Source organism: Denticeps clupeoides, chromosome 18, assembly GCF_900700375.1.
Source record: "Denticeps clupeoides chromosome 18, fDenClu1.1, whole genome shotgun sequence".
NCBI lineage: Eukaryota > Metazoa > Chordata > Actinopteri > Clupeiformes > Denticipitidae > Denticeps > Denticeps clupeoides.
The window spans coordinates 8,472,693-8,488,603 of NC_041724.1; the positions used below are offsets into that span (position 1 = coordinate 8,472,693).

Here is a 15,911-nt window from a genome sequence, read left to right on the forward strand (position 1 = left end):
TGCTGGCCAGATCATTTCTGAGGAATCAAGCACTTTTGAATGGCCAAATTTCTGTTTAGTTCATGTACATCTCGAGAAAATGAAAGATTAGAGAAATGAAAGATGTGTTTGTGAAGCTTATTACATTCATGATCATTTACATTGGTAGATTCTCACTGAAGGCATCAAAACTATGAATGAACACATGTGGAGTTATGTACTTAACAAAAAAAGGTGAAATAACTGGAAACATGTTTTATATTCTAGTTTCTTTGCTCTGATTACTGCTTTGTACACTCTTGGCATTCTCTCGATGATCTTTAAGAGGTCGTCACCTGAAATGCTTTTCCAACAGTCTTGAAGGAGTTCCCAGAGGTGTTTAGCACTTGTTGGCCCCTTTGCCTTCACTCTGCGGTCCAGCTCACCCCAAACCATCTTGATTGGGTTCCGGTCCGGTGACTGTGGAGGCCAGGTCTCCACTTTTTGTTAAGTACATAACTCCACATGTGTTCATTCATAGTTTTGATGCCTTCAGTGAGAATTTACCAATGTGAATGGTAAATAAAGAAAACACATTGAATGAGAAGGTGTGTCCAAACCTTTGGCCTGTGCTGTATCTCGTTAGGTTTTGTATCCGAGTTTCTGCTCTGTGGGGAGGCTTTGCTTCATATTTACATTTTACATTTAAGGCATTTGGCAGACGGCCTTATCCAGAGCGACTTACAACGTTCTTTCCAGTTACCATCGATGAAGTGATCAGTTCCGGTTCATTAGGACCCCAACTATGAATACAATCTTTTTATTCACTCTGTTGTAGATTCTGTACACAAGTTTGACAATAAGAAAGTTACAAGTTTAACTAAATATTCTTTAAAGAGGAAGGTCTTGAGCTGCCATTTGAAAGTGCTCAGTGACTGAGCTGTTCTGACCTCGAGGGGAAGTTCATTCCACCACCAAGGGGCCAAGACGGAGAAGAGTCTAGATGAATGTTTTCCTTTTACCTTCAGAGATGGAGGGACCAGGCGAGCAGTACTGGAGGCTCGGAGTATACGAGGTGCAGTGCGAGGTGTAATAAGGGCTGTGAGGTAGGATGGTGCTACTCCATGTTTGGCTTTGTAGGCCAGCATCAGTATTTTGAACCTGATGCGTGCAGCTACTGGGAGCCAGTGGAGGGAGCGTAGCAGAGGGGCGGTGTGGGAGAATTTGGGAAGGATGAAGATCAGTCGTGCTGCTGCATTTTGTATGAGTTGTAGAGGTCGGATGGTACATAGTGGTAGACCAGCTAGAAGGGAGTTGCAGTAGTCCAGTCGTGAGATTACTAAGGACTGAACCAGTAGTTGGGTGGACTGGGTTGACAGATAAGGGCGGATTCATCTGATATTGTAGAGAAGGAATCTACATGAGTGGGAAAGATTGCTGATGTGAGTTGAGAAGGAGAGTTGGTTGTCTATTGTTACACCAAGGTTGCGGGCTGTTGTAGAAGGAGAGAGCTGTGAGTTGTCCAGGTAAATAGCAAGATCCTGATGTGGTGAAGAATCTGCTGGAATGAATATTAGTTCAGTTTTGGTGGGATTGAGTTTGAGGTGATGGGCTGCCATCCAAGATGAGATGTCGGTTAGACATGCAGAGGGAGAGCAATGATCACGCCTGAGAGCAATCACGCCTGCTCCTCATTCCCTTCACAGCAACAACCAGGAACACGGCAGTCCTGCCGCCACTCAGCTACAAACTTCCTCTGGTGGGTGAACACACAAAAGTGTGTGACCCCGGCAGCTGAGCGGGATGCGGGTGGATGCACACATGTGTCCGTCGGGCACTGCGATGTTGGCCGGAACGCTGATTGTTGGGCTTCGGCCAGGGAAGTTGGAGCTGCTCCCGTGGGACATCAATCAGACTGTTTAACTTCCCTCTCTGGCTCAGCCAGACCCCTTTGCGGGGGCTCCTCCTGCACGTCGCCCTGACCCCGAGCCTAGTCATATGGCAGGGTGACTGACCCCTACAACAGTTATGTGGCTCATCTGATATTTCTGTTGAAATTGAAGCATCGGCTTCTGATCGCTCATCTGACATGTTTGTCTTGGTGATGTATGACATTTTAAAAACTGACATTCTCTCCACTTTGCCATTTTGGGCAGAAAAAACACGGTTCACATAGTCATTTGTGCGCATTAATATTTTATTTCAATTATAGTAATTTGGTGCTTCTTTGGTAAAGCATCTGCAGGGGATTTCACATATTAAACAATCTCACAAATGGACACATATCTGCTCAATTATGTTAAAAAGTCACAGTGTCATAGTTATTGTGACATCACACATTTGGAATGTGTTATTTATATCAATCATTTAGGGACATACTTCAGGTTGTTGGGGTTCATTAGACAAAAACAAATGTCTGTGAATTCCAGAACTTGTGAATGAATCCCTCATTCATCCAAAATTTGCCAGCGACTGCACATCATTGCTCTTTTATAATTGCCTGCTCTTCTGAAGTGATTCCCGTGGCAGGAGTGGACTCCACCGCTATCCTACAGATTTATGGGCCACTAAACGAAAGGTTCGGCGGTGCTCCGTCTGCCTGACATGAGCTCAGGATGGGTCAGAATGGATGGATTTGTAATAGATTGCCTACTCTCCGACAGAGGAAGCTTGAAATTGCAGATGGTATCTGGTGGCAGAATACGTTATCTCACTTTGCCTTCTCCGGATAATCCGCGAATAGCTTGGTGGGAAGTCCTCCACTTGTGTTTCACGCCACGGCTCTGATGCTTACGGAGGCTTTCTGCCAGTACAAATCAGATTTTTCTTCTTTATGAATTGGATCTTCCTCATTCACTGGCTACATTAGGTATGTAATGGATGGAGGGGCTAAGACCCATTTTCATTTTTTTTTTTTTGTAAATCCATGCCCGATGGTGTTTTTTTTTTTTTCTGAATAGAAGTGGCATAGGTCCAGTTCAAAAAAGGCTCATGTGAAATGTAGCATACATAAGCGCATTACTGTAATAAAATGACATTCAACAGTAACTTGCCACCTCCAAAAACATAAAGCTCTCAACCTAGCATTCATTATGAACAGCATTAAAACACATTAGTCATTGTTATTCCTCATATGAATATTATTTATTATTGACTGTCATTCAATCAATACAGCAGTTCAAGCACACATCATCCCTAAAATAGGCCAGCTGACAGCCCTGGTCCACTTCACATTTTGCAAATTGTCTGATTCGATCTGTGTGTCCATGTGGCAACCCTCACCTTTCATTCGAATCCGCGCTGGTTGCTATAGTAATGACATTGCGCGCAGAAGTAAAAAGTAGTGGACATGAACCAGAATGGAGGGTAATGAAATGGCCACGCTAATTTAACCTGTGGCAAACATGGAGGTTCACCACAGGATTTATAAAAAATAATGAGGCAGAGGAGTTGCCACGCTTGCCGTTTCTAGCATGTTTTTGCATGATGAAAAGTCACAGGAATAACCAAAAAATTATAATAACAATAATGATATTGGATCAGGACAGTCTAAAAATAATGAGTGTGGTTTTAAACAGATTTGTGTGAATTAAATTGTTTTGGCTCATTACTAGACACATTACGGCATTTGGGAAGCCTGTCAGTAGTCCGTAGGAGAAGTCGTTCCCAGCATGCTTTGCTCATTCTGTATCGGACAGTTTTATATGTGCATTAAACTTAACTGCCAGGTTGGAGTTCAGGGTGAGAAGGGTTGTTTGCTTAGACTTCCAAGGGACCACCTTTATGAATGTGATGTCGCTGTTTGGGTGTCTTTTTTACAGGTCGTAAATTTTGCAAATAAAGCACAACTCTCAGAACCAACTTAGATTCTGCAACATGTTATATTATGATCCGATTTCAGATTTTATTGACTGAGATTGTTTGAGAAATGATTGTTTGAGAAATGATTTTTAATTTAATTAAAAATGTAGTTGATATGAAGTATCTGTTGCCTGTGCAAGGCTGAACCTGCATGTGATTATTTATCCAAAGTCCACGTCGTTGTTTAATAATGTCCTCCACCGAGGAGCAACTGGCAGGAAGCCCTTTTCTTTCTCCTTCTTTTCAGGCAGATGCTGTTTTACTCCGACCCTTGCTGCTGTCATCGGAGTTGAGTGGTTCTGCGTGGCGATAGCAATGTCGGGGAGATAATAGCTCAGTGAGGAGAAACACAAGAAGCAGGTCTGCTTTTTGTTAGGCTCTGTGCCGGCACTATGGTCTATAAAAACTAAAAAAAAAAAAAAAACACTCCAGTAGAGCATGGCAAAAAGCTTTCCTGGCCTTTCTTCACACTTACAATTTGGATTCTCAGACATTTGCATTAAATTCTCACCGGCTGTTCTGTTCATTGGAAAGGTATTATGGATTTATCTGACTCACTTTGCGTAGATAGATCAAGTGAAAAGGTCTTACGTCAGGAAAGTTCAGTGAAAAGGTCCATGCTGGAGGAAAAATAGAATCCATGAAACTGTGGTCAGCATAACTATAAAGTTTGCATGGACAGGTACGGGACATTTTGCACTGTCATCCCCAATTTTTACTTGGATCAGGTGGAAATTTTGAAATGTTAGTTGCTCATTCATCTGCAACTGAATTTGAATGCAAATTTAGTCTGCGTCATCATTGTAAAAGGACCTGCACTTTCATGTCAATACTACATTAATCTGTTCCTTTTGGTGGGTAACTTGTAACTTGTATGTAAATTGTTTTGTTGACTGAAAAAGCCATTGAAATCTTTACATTTAATTATTAGATGATAATCTATATCATTGTCATGATGAAATAATGGGGCAAACCCTCATGTTTCTTATTGCTTTTACAATAGATATTGTTACAGTACATACAATATGTATTTTACAGTATATGTTGTGTAAATTCAGTATATAGACAACATTACAAGACAGGGGTTTATCACTTTAAACACACTACAGGGGAAGAAACATAACTCAACAACAACCCGACAGAAAACAGACACAAACAGGGAAGCTTTATACAGGCATACACAGGTGAGAACAATCAGGAACCATATTAACACAGAATGAACGTGAAACTTCGTGAACGTGAAATCCGAACCCTGGACCCGGAGTATCCCTTTCCAGACTGGATCATGACAATGGTATATAATAAGTATATATGGTCATATGCACCAAAACTGCATAAACTCTATCCTAAGTATTTAACCTTACTTAAATAAGGATGAAGTCATTTTTTCCCAAAAATTTTTGCCATCCACCTGGCAACACTGAGCATGCAATCCTGTCTCCTGCCGTCCTCCTCTTAATACCACTTGTTCATGGTTCATCACTAATGTGATATCTTCTGTAGTCATCTTGGGACCACATTCTGCCACGTTTAGTAAATCTGACATTCCATGTGTGCTGCATCTCAGCACCACAAAAATATCCCCTGAAGATTTCAATATCTTGGAAGGTCTGGGTTATACAGAATCCAATGGCATGGCAGTCCACTAATACATCGGCTCACAAATGGCCGCCGATGAAGTGGAAAATCAGCCCGGAACGGCTAAATCAGTCATAAAATCGGTAGTAAATTTCTCCTGACACAGTTGGTTTCCTCTTCAGTTGGTAAATGGTCTGCAAATTTTGGGTAACCTTTCTGCTATTTAATCACAAACCAGTCATGAACTGAATCAACAGATGGCAACAGATGTGAAAGAGGCACCGTGCTCCCAGCACGGCATTCAGAACATTTTTGGCTAAGGTTTAACGTATTGCCACTAATTGGGCCCTTCATTTCTTGGGACATTTGGCCACTTGGGTCATTTCTGTTCTGTTTTGACATTTCTATCTGTCAGCGAGTCAACTCACACATCTGTGGAAATGGCAACAGTTTTAACTTCTACGGGAGCTCATGTGAGACGTCGCCTTGGCGCCCACTGAAATCCGTTATTAGCTTTTCCGCTGTTCCCAGCACAGCTGATCTTTGTCTTCTCCGTCCTTTCCAGTCAAACCAACACATTATTTGAAAGGCTAACTAGTTCAGCGGACTGTGTGCTTACATTCAGGATGTCAGAGGAAGCCCCGCTGTGGCTTTTCCTCCATTAAGCGATGTGCACTGTGATTCTGACCTTAACGGCAGCAGTGAAGTGTGGATGGAAGTGGAGCGGAAGTGACCAGATGGGACTCTCTCTCTCTCTCTCTCTTTTTCAGCCTAGTAGTGACCTTACACAGAGGTCAGACACTTAACACTGGTCGTCCCTCTGATCAGCGCACTGCTAACGATTCCCTCTCCGTTAGATTCGTGCCATGCCTCCTTCAAGAACACAAACGTGTGTTAATGATGCAGAAAGACCATGTGCATCCTACACAAAACCACCACACAGTTGTATCCTGTTCTCTCTCTCTCCCTCTCCCTCTCTCTTTTTACAAGCCGCAGAAAGCCATTCTATTACAAACAGAACAATGATGGGACAGAGGGTCAAAATATGGCAGCAATTTTGGCTTCCGCTCCATTGAAAAGACAGCTTTTCAACTTTTTGCGCTGTGAAACATTAGAGGCATCCTCGGCTGCCTTTTTTGTTGTAGTTGTTGTTGCTGTTGCAAGCACAATTTCTCTGCCGGAATTGTCGAGATTTGCATGTTTATCGGGGTTCGGTTCATAATGGTTTTGAGCCGAAGGGCATGCGAAGCACCAGTAGGCGGGCGCATTCGTCTCCACCCGGCTAAATGAAGCGTCTCACCAGGCGTGTAACACATTCTGTATCCTAAACAAAAGGGTTGTGGGCAGCTCCTCTGACTCATTTTGCGAATGCTATCAGCTCATGTCGGTGTGTTTGAACTCTAGAAAGTGAAGAAGGAGAAACTTAACTTTCTAGCAAAACCTCAAAGTAACTCAGCGCCTTCCCTGCCCAAAACTCCTGCAAATGTTCATTTATGTCAAAATGCAATTTGTTGCACTACAGGGAATGCTAGTTACTGCACAATGATTTATATAAAAAAGTTGAGGCCAGTAAATGTTTTTTTTATTTTGCAGAGCATATTAAATGTAGAATTGGCTCAAATCCTGTATGGGTGTAATGTCAGTAAAAATTGTGCTGAATATATTTAATTTCAACTCGACCTTGCATGGTAGAGTCAAGATAGGGAGACAGGAGTCAATTAAATAACACTACTGCAGTAGTGTGCACTGCCGTACTGCAGTAACTTGGAGGTGAGAGAGCCTTCACATCTAACACAAGGTGACATTGAAATAGATAGCGGCCTCAAGATACAAGTGGTTTTGCACTCCTTCGTATCTCCATTTTATTAAAAAACTGACAAAAATGGACACAAATGGAAAATGGAACTCTAGTTTTGTCTGTCCAGTTTTCTTTCGAAGAACAGTGACAAGCAGTGACATCTCTGTAGCTAATTTCAGCACCTTTGGGTCTGGTTTGTTCTAACAAATACTAACTTTAACTTGAATGCATGAACATGAACAAAGCCAATAGGTTTTAGAAGTTTACTGTAAACTGTGTTTATGTTTGAGTTTTTAATTGTGTATTGTGCAAAACTTGGCAAGTCTCTGGATGGAGCCCCTGAAAGAGATTCCTTTCCAGCAGTGTCAAGAGATGAGCTGTGAAGTGCAGTTTTAAGTGACATCCAAAGCGATACGACCTGGCATTCATTTCTCTCTCGCAATCATTTTTTGCAGGTATTCGGTTCTTCACAATGGAAACCACACAGAACAGGAGAAGCTGTCACTACAGAATGATACAGAGTCCCAGGAGTCCTGCTTCTGACTGTGATGGACACTTTCGCAAACTGGGGAGAACTTCATCAAAACCATTCTGGAAGGTGTCATTCTCCAGCCAGCCTCTTCCTGCGGGTACAGGGCTGAGACATGAAGGACCAGTGACTTTTTTTTTCTTTTGTTGTGAATTTTGTTGCCAAAGGTATTTCATATGTGAAATTTGAGATTTAGTAAATTAATAAAATATATTTCCTATGTGTAAAAGTTAAAGATATATATTTAAACCTATCTCCATTCTCTAAACCCAATGTTATATTTTGATAATAAGTAAACCTGTCTGGATTCTAAGCCTAAAAGTCTTAGGGAAACATTCATCATTAAATAATGATTTTTAATAACCAGAAAATGTAACTTCTTACCAGTACTTGGTTAAAGTTGGGATGCTGGTTATGTTCAATTGAATATCACTCATTACTGCATCGCTTCCTACACCAAAAGAAAAATGTAATTCATTTCTGAGGTTATTTGTTCTGCCAAATATGGTTCCAACAGAAGGGTGCGTGCAATTTATTGTGCACTTTGTCCAATTCCTACTTCCCACTTTCCATTTTCTGCAGGGGTTCAGTATCAAGAAGCCAGATCATAAAAAGAGATAGCTCTTGAGTGGGGAAAATTGCTTTGCTCACTACCTGGCAGTTTTTTTTCTTTGTTTTGGTTGAATGGTGTTAATTTTTTTTTTTATTGCCTATACCCTACATAATATTTTAAACATATGCCTTATATACCTTAATTCCATGAGACCCACACACCATCAAAATGTAAGTATAATTTAAATACAATTTTAATGCACAACATAAGAAAAAAGTAACAAGGTAGTCAAAACTATTACATATTCATTAAAATTACTACAAAAATTTTCTGAGGAAAAACAAAAACAATAATTACTAAATAACTAGAAGATGCGACTAATGTTGCACGGCAAAAATCATACAAAACCTAAAACAAGATGCATTGCATGATTTATCTGTTATTCAAATGTGAACTGAGGAAACGAATTCTATCCTCGCGATTCTAGTTTCTTTGTGCTTCGCTGGACATCCAGGTACTTTGACGCTGTCATTATTACCCAACATCATTTCGCCATTACCTGGAAATGATATCTCAGCAGGTCACCCCGGAGCAGCTTCAGCCCCAATCTGTAATGAAGTAGGGTGCATTTTTCAAGACTCCTGGCTCCCTTTTTCAAATTTGGCTCGAGTATCGTTGCACCTCTCTGTGAGCCCTGATGATTTACCCTTATTTAGTTTGGCTCCTTTCTGCCCCCGAAAATGTCTCCACATCCTTTGCAGTGATTTGTCTTTTTTTAATTATTTTTTTTTTATTATTGAGCTGCAGTTCCCATGTGTACCCGTTCAAATCAAAGCAGGCTGCTTTGGTTTGTATTAGTGAGCAATTTTCAGCTCATTAAATGATATAGCTCAAATGTCAACGTGCATGTTTCTCAACGGGAAAGGAGGCTGGTCGCCTGGCTGGTTATGCATTTCTCATCAAGCCGCCTTTCTGATCAACGTCAGACTCTACTTTATTTATATATCACCAAAGCCAGACCTTCCTATAAGCTCTTCTCTTTATTTCACCAGGCAAACTGAAGCTGTGGTGTATATTTTCCTCAACATCCAGCAGTAGCATTTAACAGATGTCATTCCTGCTATATTTATAACTCTGACATTGCCTGTGCAACTGTTATTAATTCCTGTTTTTCTTTTTTCTTTGCCTCAGACTGTTCAAACAAAGCATCGGAATGTTCACAAATGTTCACAACCTGTAGCTCGGACTCACGTTGCATTTTAGCATGACCGAATAAGAGCGCAAGGGCAAGGCAGGGTACAATGGAGCTTCAGTCCCTAACCAAAGGCTGGCTAAATACATTATGAATATGCCCGGGGCCCTAGAGCCTGTATGACCGCTGGTTGTAAGTGGTGTATTGTATGTCGATGTAAACCCTGAACATGTGAAGGTTGCTGTTGCCAGTTTTTGAAGTATAATTGAAATCATTGCAGCCAGTCATTATTTCTGGCTTCTGTCTGCTCTTTTGAAAGCAATTTATGGTTTACAGTATTTTCCATATCTTTCCATATTTTTTTTTTATTTCAAAATCGCAACCTCTCCTGCAAATGATGCACTTATAGCACTTTTATGATATAATAATTACATTTTCATAAATGATTGTGGATTGTTTTGGTACTGAATATACTATACCAGACCTAAGTAGTATTTATTATTATTATTATTATTATTATTATTTTAGAGTGAAATAATAAAAAATCTAATAAATATAACATTGACTTGGTTTCCTTCTAGAAATTAAAAATTTGTATATCTAATACGATATACTGGCATTGAACAAAGATCTTATAACCAGGCAATCATAAATCTCCATACAGGTTTCTAGTTTTCCTGAATGTTTTCATTTATGGCGTTATTCGCTTAGTTGTGCTTCTCTGTATAAGCAGGCAAAGGCCATGCTATTAAAAATAAGTACTATTCTGTTTTTTTATTTGTTTTGTTTTTTTTCATTGGCTTGGTGCATTGGATATTGAACTGGTATTTTTTTGGTTTGTTTCTTAGTTTTTTTGTAAATATTGGTATATTTTTAATGCAGAGAGTGTAAATTGAGATTTTCATGTGTTCCTTGATGGAATTTTTCTCAAGCTGGTGATGCCAATCTGTTCAACACAGACTTATTGTGGAAGATACTCTATACATTATCTGTTGACCAAACTCTTTTAAATAATACTAAAAATGGGGAGAAAATGACTTGGTCGTGCCTTCACAGCCCCAATTTCTTCTTATTCACTGTTGTTTTTTTCTTTCTTCTTATGACCAGAGCCCTAAACAATTCCACTGCATCCTAATAGAAATGATTATCTATATCCTCCATGGGTATCACGGCATTATCCTGGCCTGAGCAGAACGTCAGATCCCACACTTACCTGTGGGAATACCACACACACAACTTCTGTTAGGACTGGGTGTGTGCATTCATCTTCCAGTTGGACTTGTGTGGGTGGGTAGGCGTCTCCTAAAAAGAGTTTTCTATTCTTCGATCAGTCAAATCCTTAGTGATTAAAAGCAAACAGTGTGGACTACTGTGAAGCGGGGCTCCTCCCTAACCAGGAATTAATGTGGAGTCAAACTGTCAGGGCAGTTAAGTGGGCTTGCGCTGTTCAGGGCAAACAGTGAGGGCGGTACACGGCGAGGCAGGGCAACACGCAGGTCACGATGAAGGTCATATATCCCCGAAATCTGCAAACAGCATGACACCGTCACACTCTTTGTTCGTGCGAGTGTGTGTGATGATCTATCACCGCATAGCTTTGCGTTGATGTAAGCATTGTTCAGAGCTCACGCAGAGTCATGCATTTCCTGGACCTGGGGGGGCTTTCTTGGTGCAAAAAAGAAAAAATAATAAAAACCTCTTCTCTAACTCCAGTGTGTAGGCACTCCTCCAACCCCCAGAGGCTGAAGCTCACAGCATGAATGTGTTGTAAATCTCCTAACAAGTTGTAGAAGAACTTTTTTTTTTCTTTTTGTAAACTCAATATTTATTTGTTGGATTAAGATGGATATTTTCATGTAAGGCTTCTCTTGAAGGGAGCTGTGTGTATTACTTTTTCTGTTGCTATGTGACAGCTAATACAATGATTAAACTTAAAAGAGATGTTATTCATTCATTTTGTCTTATGAACATTCTTCGGAAACATTCTTCATGGCAATTTTTTTTGTTGCATGTTAATGTAATGTTTTTTACATACAATGTAAATGTATTGTTTTTACTGTTCCGTTTTATGTCCCACTCACAACCAGCCAATTAGCTGCTTATTATTATAATTATTTTCTTTTAATTGAGATCCCGATCTGTGCTCCAGATCTCTATCTCCACCGATGATAATGAGGAAGTATTCCTCCTTGTCTCCTCTGTGAAGGTAACTGTGTTACCTGAGGGCGCCAGACAGAGACTGAATTTTTTTTAAAAAATGACAGTAATCTGTCACACCTAATATTTTAACATTGACGTAATGTAAATAAACAGGTTACAGCAGGTCTGGTTGGTTTATTTACATTACGCCTTACGCTCAGCAACAGTGCAGCTTCCATACCACACTGTGAGACAGCTGGTTAGGATGCTCTCTATTGTAGAGCGGTAGAAGTTCACCAGGATAGTAGTGGATTAGTAGTGGATTCTTCTTTAATGTTCTCAAGAAGAACAGGCGCTGGTGAGCCTTATTGACTAGGCTGGAGGTGTTAATGCTCCAGGACAGGTCCTCTGAGATGTGGGTCCCCTGGAACTTAAAGGATGTAACAGGCTCCACAGCCATCCCATTGATGTGGATGGGATCATGCGAGCCTCTTCTCTCCCTCCTGAAGTCCACAATGAGCTCCTTGGTCTTGGTGGTGTTTAGGAGAAGATTATTTTCTGTGCACCAAGTGGCCAGATGCTGGACCTCCTCCCTGTAGGCAGTCTCATCGTTGTTGTTGATGAGACATATCACCGTGGTGTCATCTGCAAACTTAATAACGGAGTTTGATCCATACATAGGTCGGCAGTTGTGGGTGAAGAGGGAGTAGAGGAAGGGGCTCAGCACACAGCCCTGTGGTACACCAGTGCTGAGCGTGACGGTAGTGGAGCAGGTGTAGCCTGACCTTACATGCTGTGGTCTGCTGGTCAGAAAGTCCATAATCCAGTTGCAAAGTGAGGTGTTGATGTCCAGGGCTCTAAGTTTAGTGATTAACTCTGTTGTAGATTCTGTACACAAGTTCGACAATAAGAAAATTACAGTTTAATCTAAATATTCTTTAAAGAGGAAGGTCTTGAGCTGTCGTTTGCAGGTGCTCAGTGACTGAGCTGTTCTGACCTCGAGGGGAAGTTCATTCCACCACCGAGGGACCAAGATGGAGAAGAGTCTAGATGAATGTTTTCCTTTTACCTTCAGAGATGGAGGGACCAGGCGAGCAGTACTGGAGGCTCGGAGTATACGAGGTGCAGTGCGAGGTGTAATAAGGTCTGTGAGGTAGGATGGGGCTACTTTATGTTTGGCTTTGTAGGCCAGCATCAGTATTTTGAACGTAGCAGAGGGGTGGTGTGGGAGAATTTGGGAAGGTTGAAGATCAGTCGTGCTGCTGCATTTTGTATGAGTTGTAGAGGTCGGATGGTGCATAGAGGTAGACCAGCTAGAAGGGAGTTGAGGTAATCCAGTCGAGAGATTACTAAGGACTGAACCAGTAGCTCGGTGGCCTGGGTTGACAGATAAGAGCGGATTCGTCTGATATTAGTTTGCTCTTTTAAACGAAGCTGTCTAATTAATGCTTATGAGAAAGCTGTTGTATTTTTTTTACTTTATATAATGCTACTGACAGGAGGTTTGTTTGGTTTTTTCACATTACGGCAATGCTAAAATATTAAATGTGACAGATTACTTCATTTTATTTAAATTTTAGAAAAATCAAGTTTCCCGAGCTCCCCAGCCGCATCCAATCATTACCAATCAGCATGCACCTTTTCATTCTTAACAGAATCATTTAATCATTTTGGATGATCGTGTTTGTGATTAATATTCATGCTGATTACTAGGATACAAGATGCAGGTCAAGTTTAAGAATCCAATGCAAGAAACATATTTACTGTTTTTGTAGCAGAAGAAAGTGAAGTATATTTAATCTGTTTTGAAGTACATTTGATTTTTTTTTTGAGTCACATCTTTTTACCTTCATGGCTGCTTTTTTCACTGTTGGCTGTCATCATCATTAAGTGAATAATTGAATTGTTTGTGGTTGGTTTAGAGGGTAAGGAAGCAGACTCATAATCGGAAGGTTGTGGGTTCAAATCCCGAACCGCCAAGGTACTTCTGAGGTCCCCTTTAGCAAGGTAACGTCCCCACACACTGCTCCGCGGGAGCCTTTCGTGGCCACTGGATAAGATAAGATAAGATCAACCTTTATAAGTCCCACAAGTGTGAAATTGCATTTGTTACAGCAGAAAGTGGATATAAACAGAAGTAATAGCAGCAAAAACAGGTAAATAGCAGCAAAAAATAAATATGTATATGTATATAGCTACAAGATTAAATGCAGAGGACACGATGTGTGCACCATGTGCTGTGCTGCAGTGTTTCACAATGACAATCACTTCACTTCCGTAAGAAAATGTCCAGCATAAACATTCAGGACTGTTAGAAACCATCCCCGTTGTTTAATTAAGGTGGTATGAGAAAGAATACAGTGTGAAATATTGCCATTACAGCAAATACTCCCTGCTAAAGAGAGACTCATTCCACGCTTTTGTTTATTACATAACCTGTACTATTAACCCTAACCCTAGCCCTGTATCTTAAGTTTGTTTCTATAATGTAAAAAATGCACAGGTGTGTGGAAACCTTTGATTGGTGCTGCACATTGACTTTACTGCAAAATGAAGGTGAATTAAAGTAGCAAATATGCAACTTAAATGAAAAATGTACTAAAACTTTCCTTTAATGCATTATTTTAATATTTCATTCTGCATATTTGTTTTCTTATGAGCCAGCAGTGATGAAAAGAAACACACATTTACACCAAATCTTCGTTCAGAACGTGCAGAGAACGTTTAATCCACCGTACCTCTCGGTACAGATTGCCATGAAGACATGCTGCTCTCTACACCAACGTGGCGCCACACGTCTTTGAAGTCGTTTCTAAACAGCCGAAGCCGAGAACAAAGCCGCGGACCATCTGGCTCTACTTACTCGCTTGTAGAACTTTGATAGACGTGAGCCACACATCGTGTTTCCCAGACCAAAGCTTTACAGACTTAATGGAATATGCAGCAGATAAAAACAATAGGACACACAAGATGGAAACCTTTAAGTATTACCAATTCCTCACAGCTGTCACAGCAGAACATGGCAGAAAACACTTCCATAAATGTCTCTGACGTTTTAATCACTGTTATTATTGGTAATATTAGTTTGTTTTCCCCCATGAGCTCTGAAAGCACCCAGAACAGAAGACAGGACTAGAGTATGAAGTCTGGGTTGAATTACCTTTATGGAAAATAAAAACGGAACTCAAGTCTGACCATCTCGGCTGCACTCAGTCCTACCCTCGATCAATGCTTGCTTTTCTTTGCTAAATAAAATGCTGAGGCCTCGGTGAAGTGGCACAAAATGTTGGATTTGCTCACAAAGGAAACTTCTGGAGACTCAAAATCCTTTTAAACCCACAAAGCTTGAACTGTAAAGGAAAGAACATGAAAGAAACAAGTGGAGCAAGAGGAGATATGATGTTCACCAAACCACCAAATATCACAGTTTCCTTAGCTTTCTTTTATTTGAGACGTTTAGACTTTTTAGAAATAGCTAATAGCTTGGTTTATTTGTGATGGCTCCCAGTTTACATGCTCTCCCCGTGTTGGCGCGGGTTTCCTCTGGGTTCTCCGGTTTTCTTTATGCATCCAAAGGCAAGGTGGACTGTGTGAATAGTATGCCCTGCTCTGGGTGAGTCCCCATCATGCGCCCAGTGCTCCCAGTGTTACCCATGGTGCAGTGGTGGCCTAGCGGGTAAGGAAGCGGCCCCGTAATCAGAAGGCCGTGTGTTCGAATCCCGAACCGCCGAGCGAAGCACCGTCCCCACACACTGCTCCCCGGGCGCCTGTCACGGCTGCCCACTGCTCACCAAGAGTGATGGTTAAAATCAGGGGGCACATTTGGTTGTGTCACCGTGTGTATCACAATGACAATCACTTCGTTTTCACATGATCGGCTCCGGCAGCCGCCACCCTGAGGAACAGAACACAGTGACGAGCAAAACTGTTTACAAGCTGTGGTTTTTGCTAAAGGGTGTGTTCTAGTTTTTTCCTTCAGGCCATTTTATTAGTTTTCATACGTTTTGTACATATATGTGATTGGAATTAAAATACTAGAAATGCGTCATGTTCTTGAGGTGGCCAAAACCTTTGCCCAAACATTTGCATTACACTGTTGGGGTCAGGTTTCTATATTTACTTCTTGTTGATATTTCTAGTTTTCTGGAAAATGCTGTTATTTGTTCACGATCGCAATGCTAAATGCACTGAACGCTGCCGATAATGCCCATTCTTAGATGTTTTAGGGCTGGTTTATTCTAAATTAAGTAACTTTTCATGATCAGACCCTTCAAAAAGAATTTTCATGAAATCCTTTCATTTA

The 15,911-nt window shown here is 40.9% G+C and overlaps 1 protein-coding gene across 3 annotated transcripts in view; it reads left to right on the forward strand.

Annotated features, from left to right (window-relative positions):
• Positions 1 to 11,419, forward strand: part of htr4 (5-hydroxytryptamine receptor 4) — a 71,251-nt gene extending 59,832 nt beyond the window's left edge. For all 3 annotated transcript variants that reach the window (XM_028960850.1, XM_028960849.1, XM_028960848.1), the window contains one exon: positions 7,651 to 11,419. In XM_028960850.1, coding sequence (XP_028816683.1) covers positions 7,651 to 7,738 — 88 coding nt within the window. In that variant the 3' untranslated portion in view covers positions 7,739 to 11,419. The remainder of the gene's footprint in view (positions 1 to 7,650) is intronic.
• The last annotated feature ends 4,492 nt before the right edge of the window (positions 11,420 to 15,911 follow it).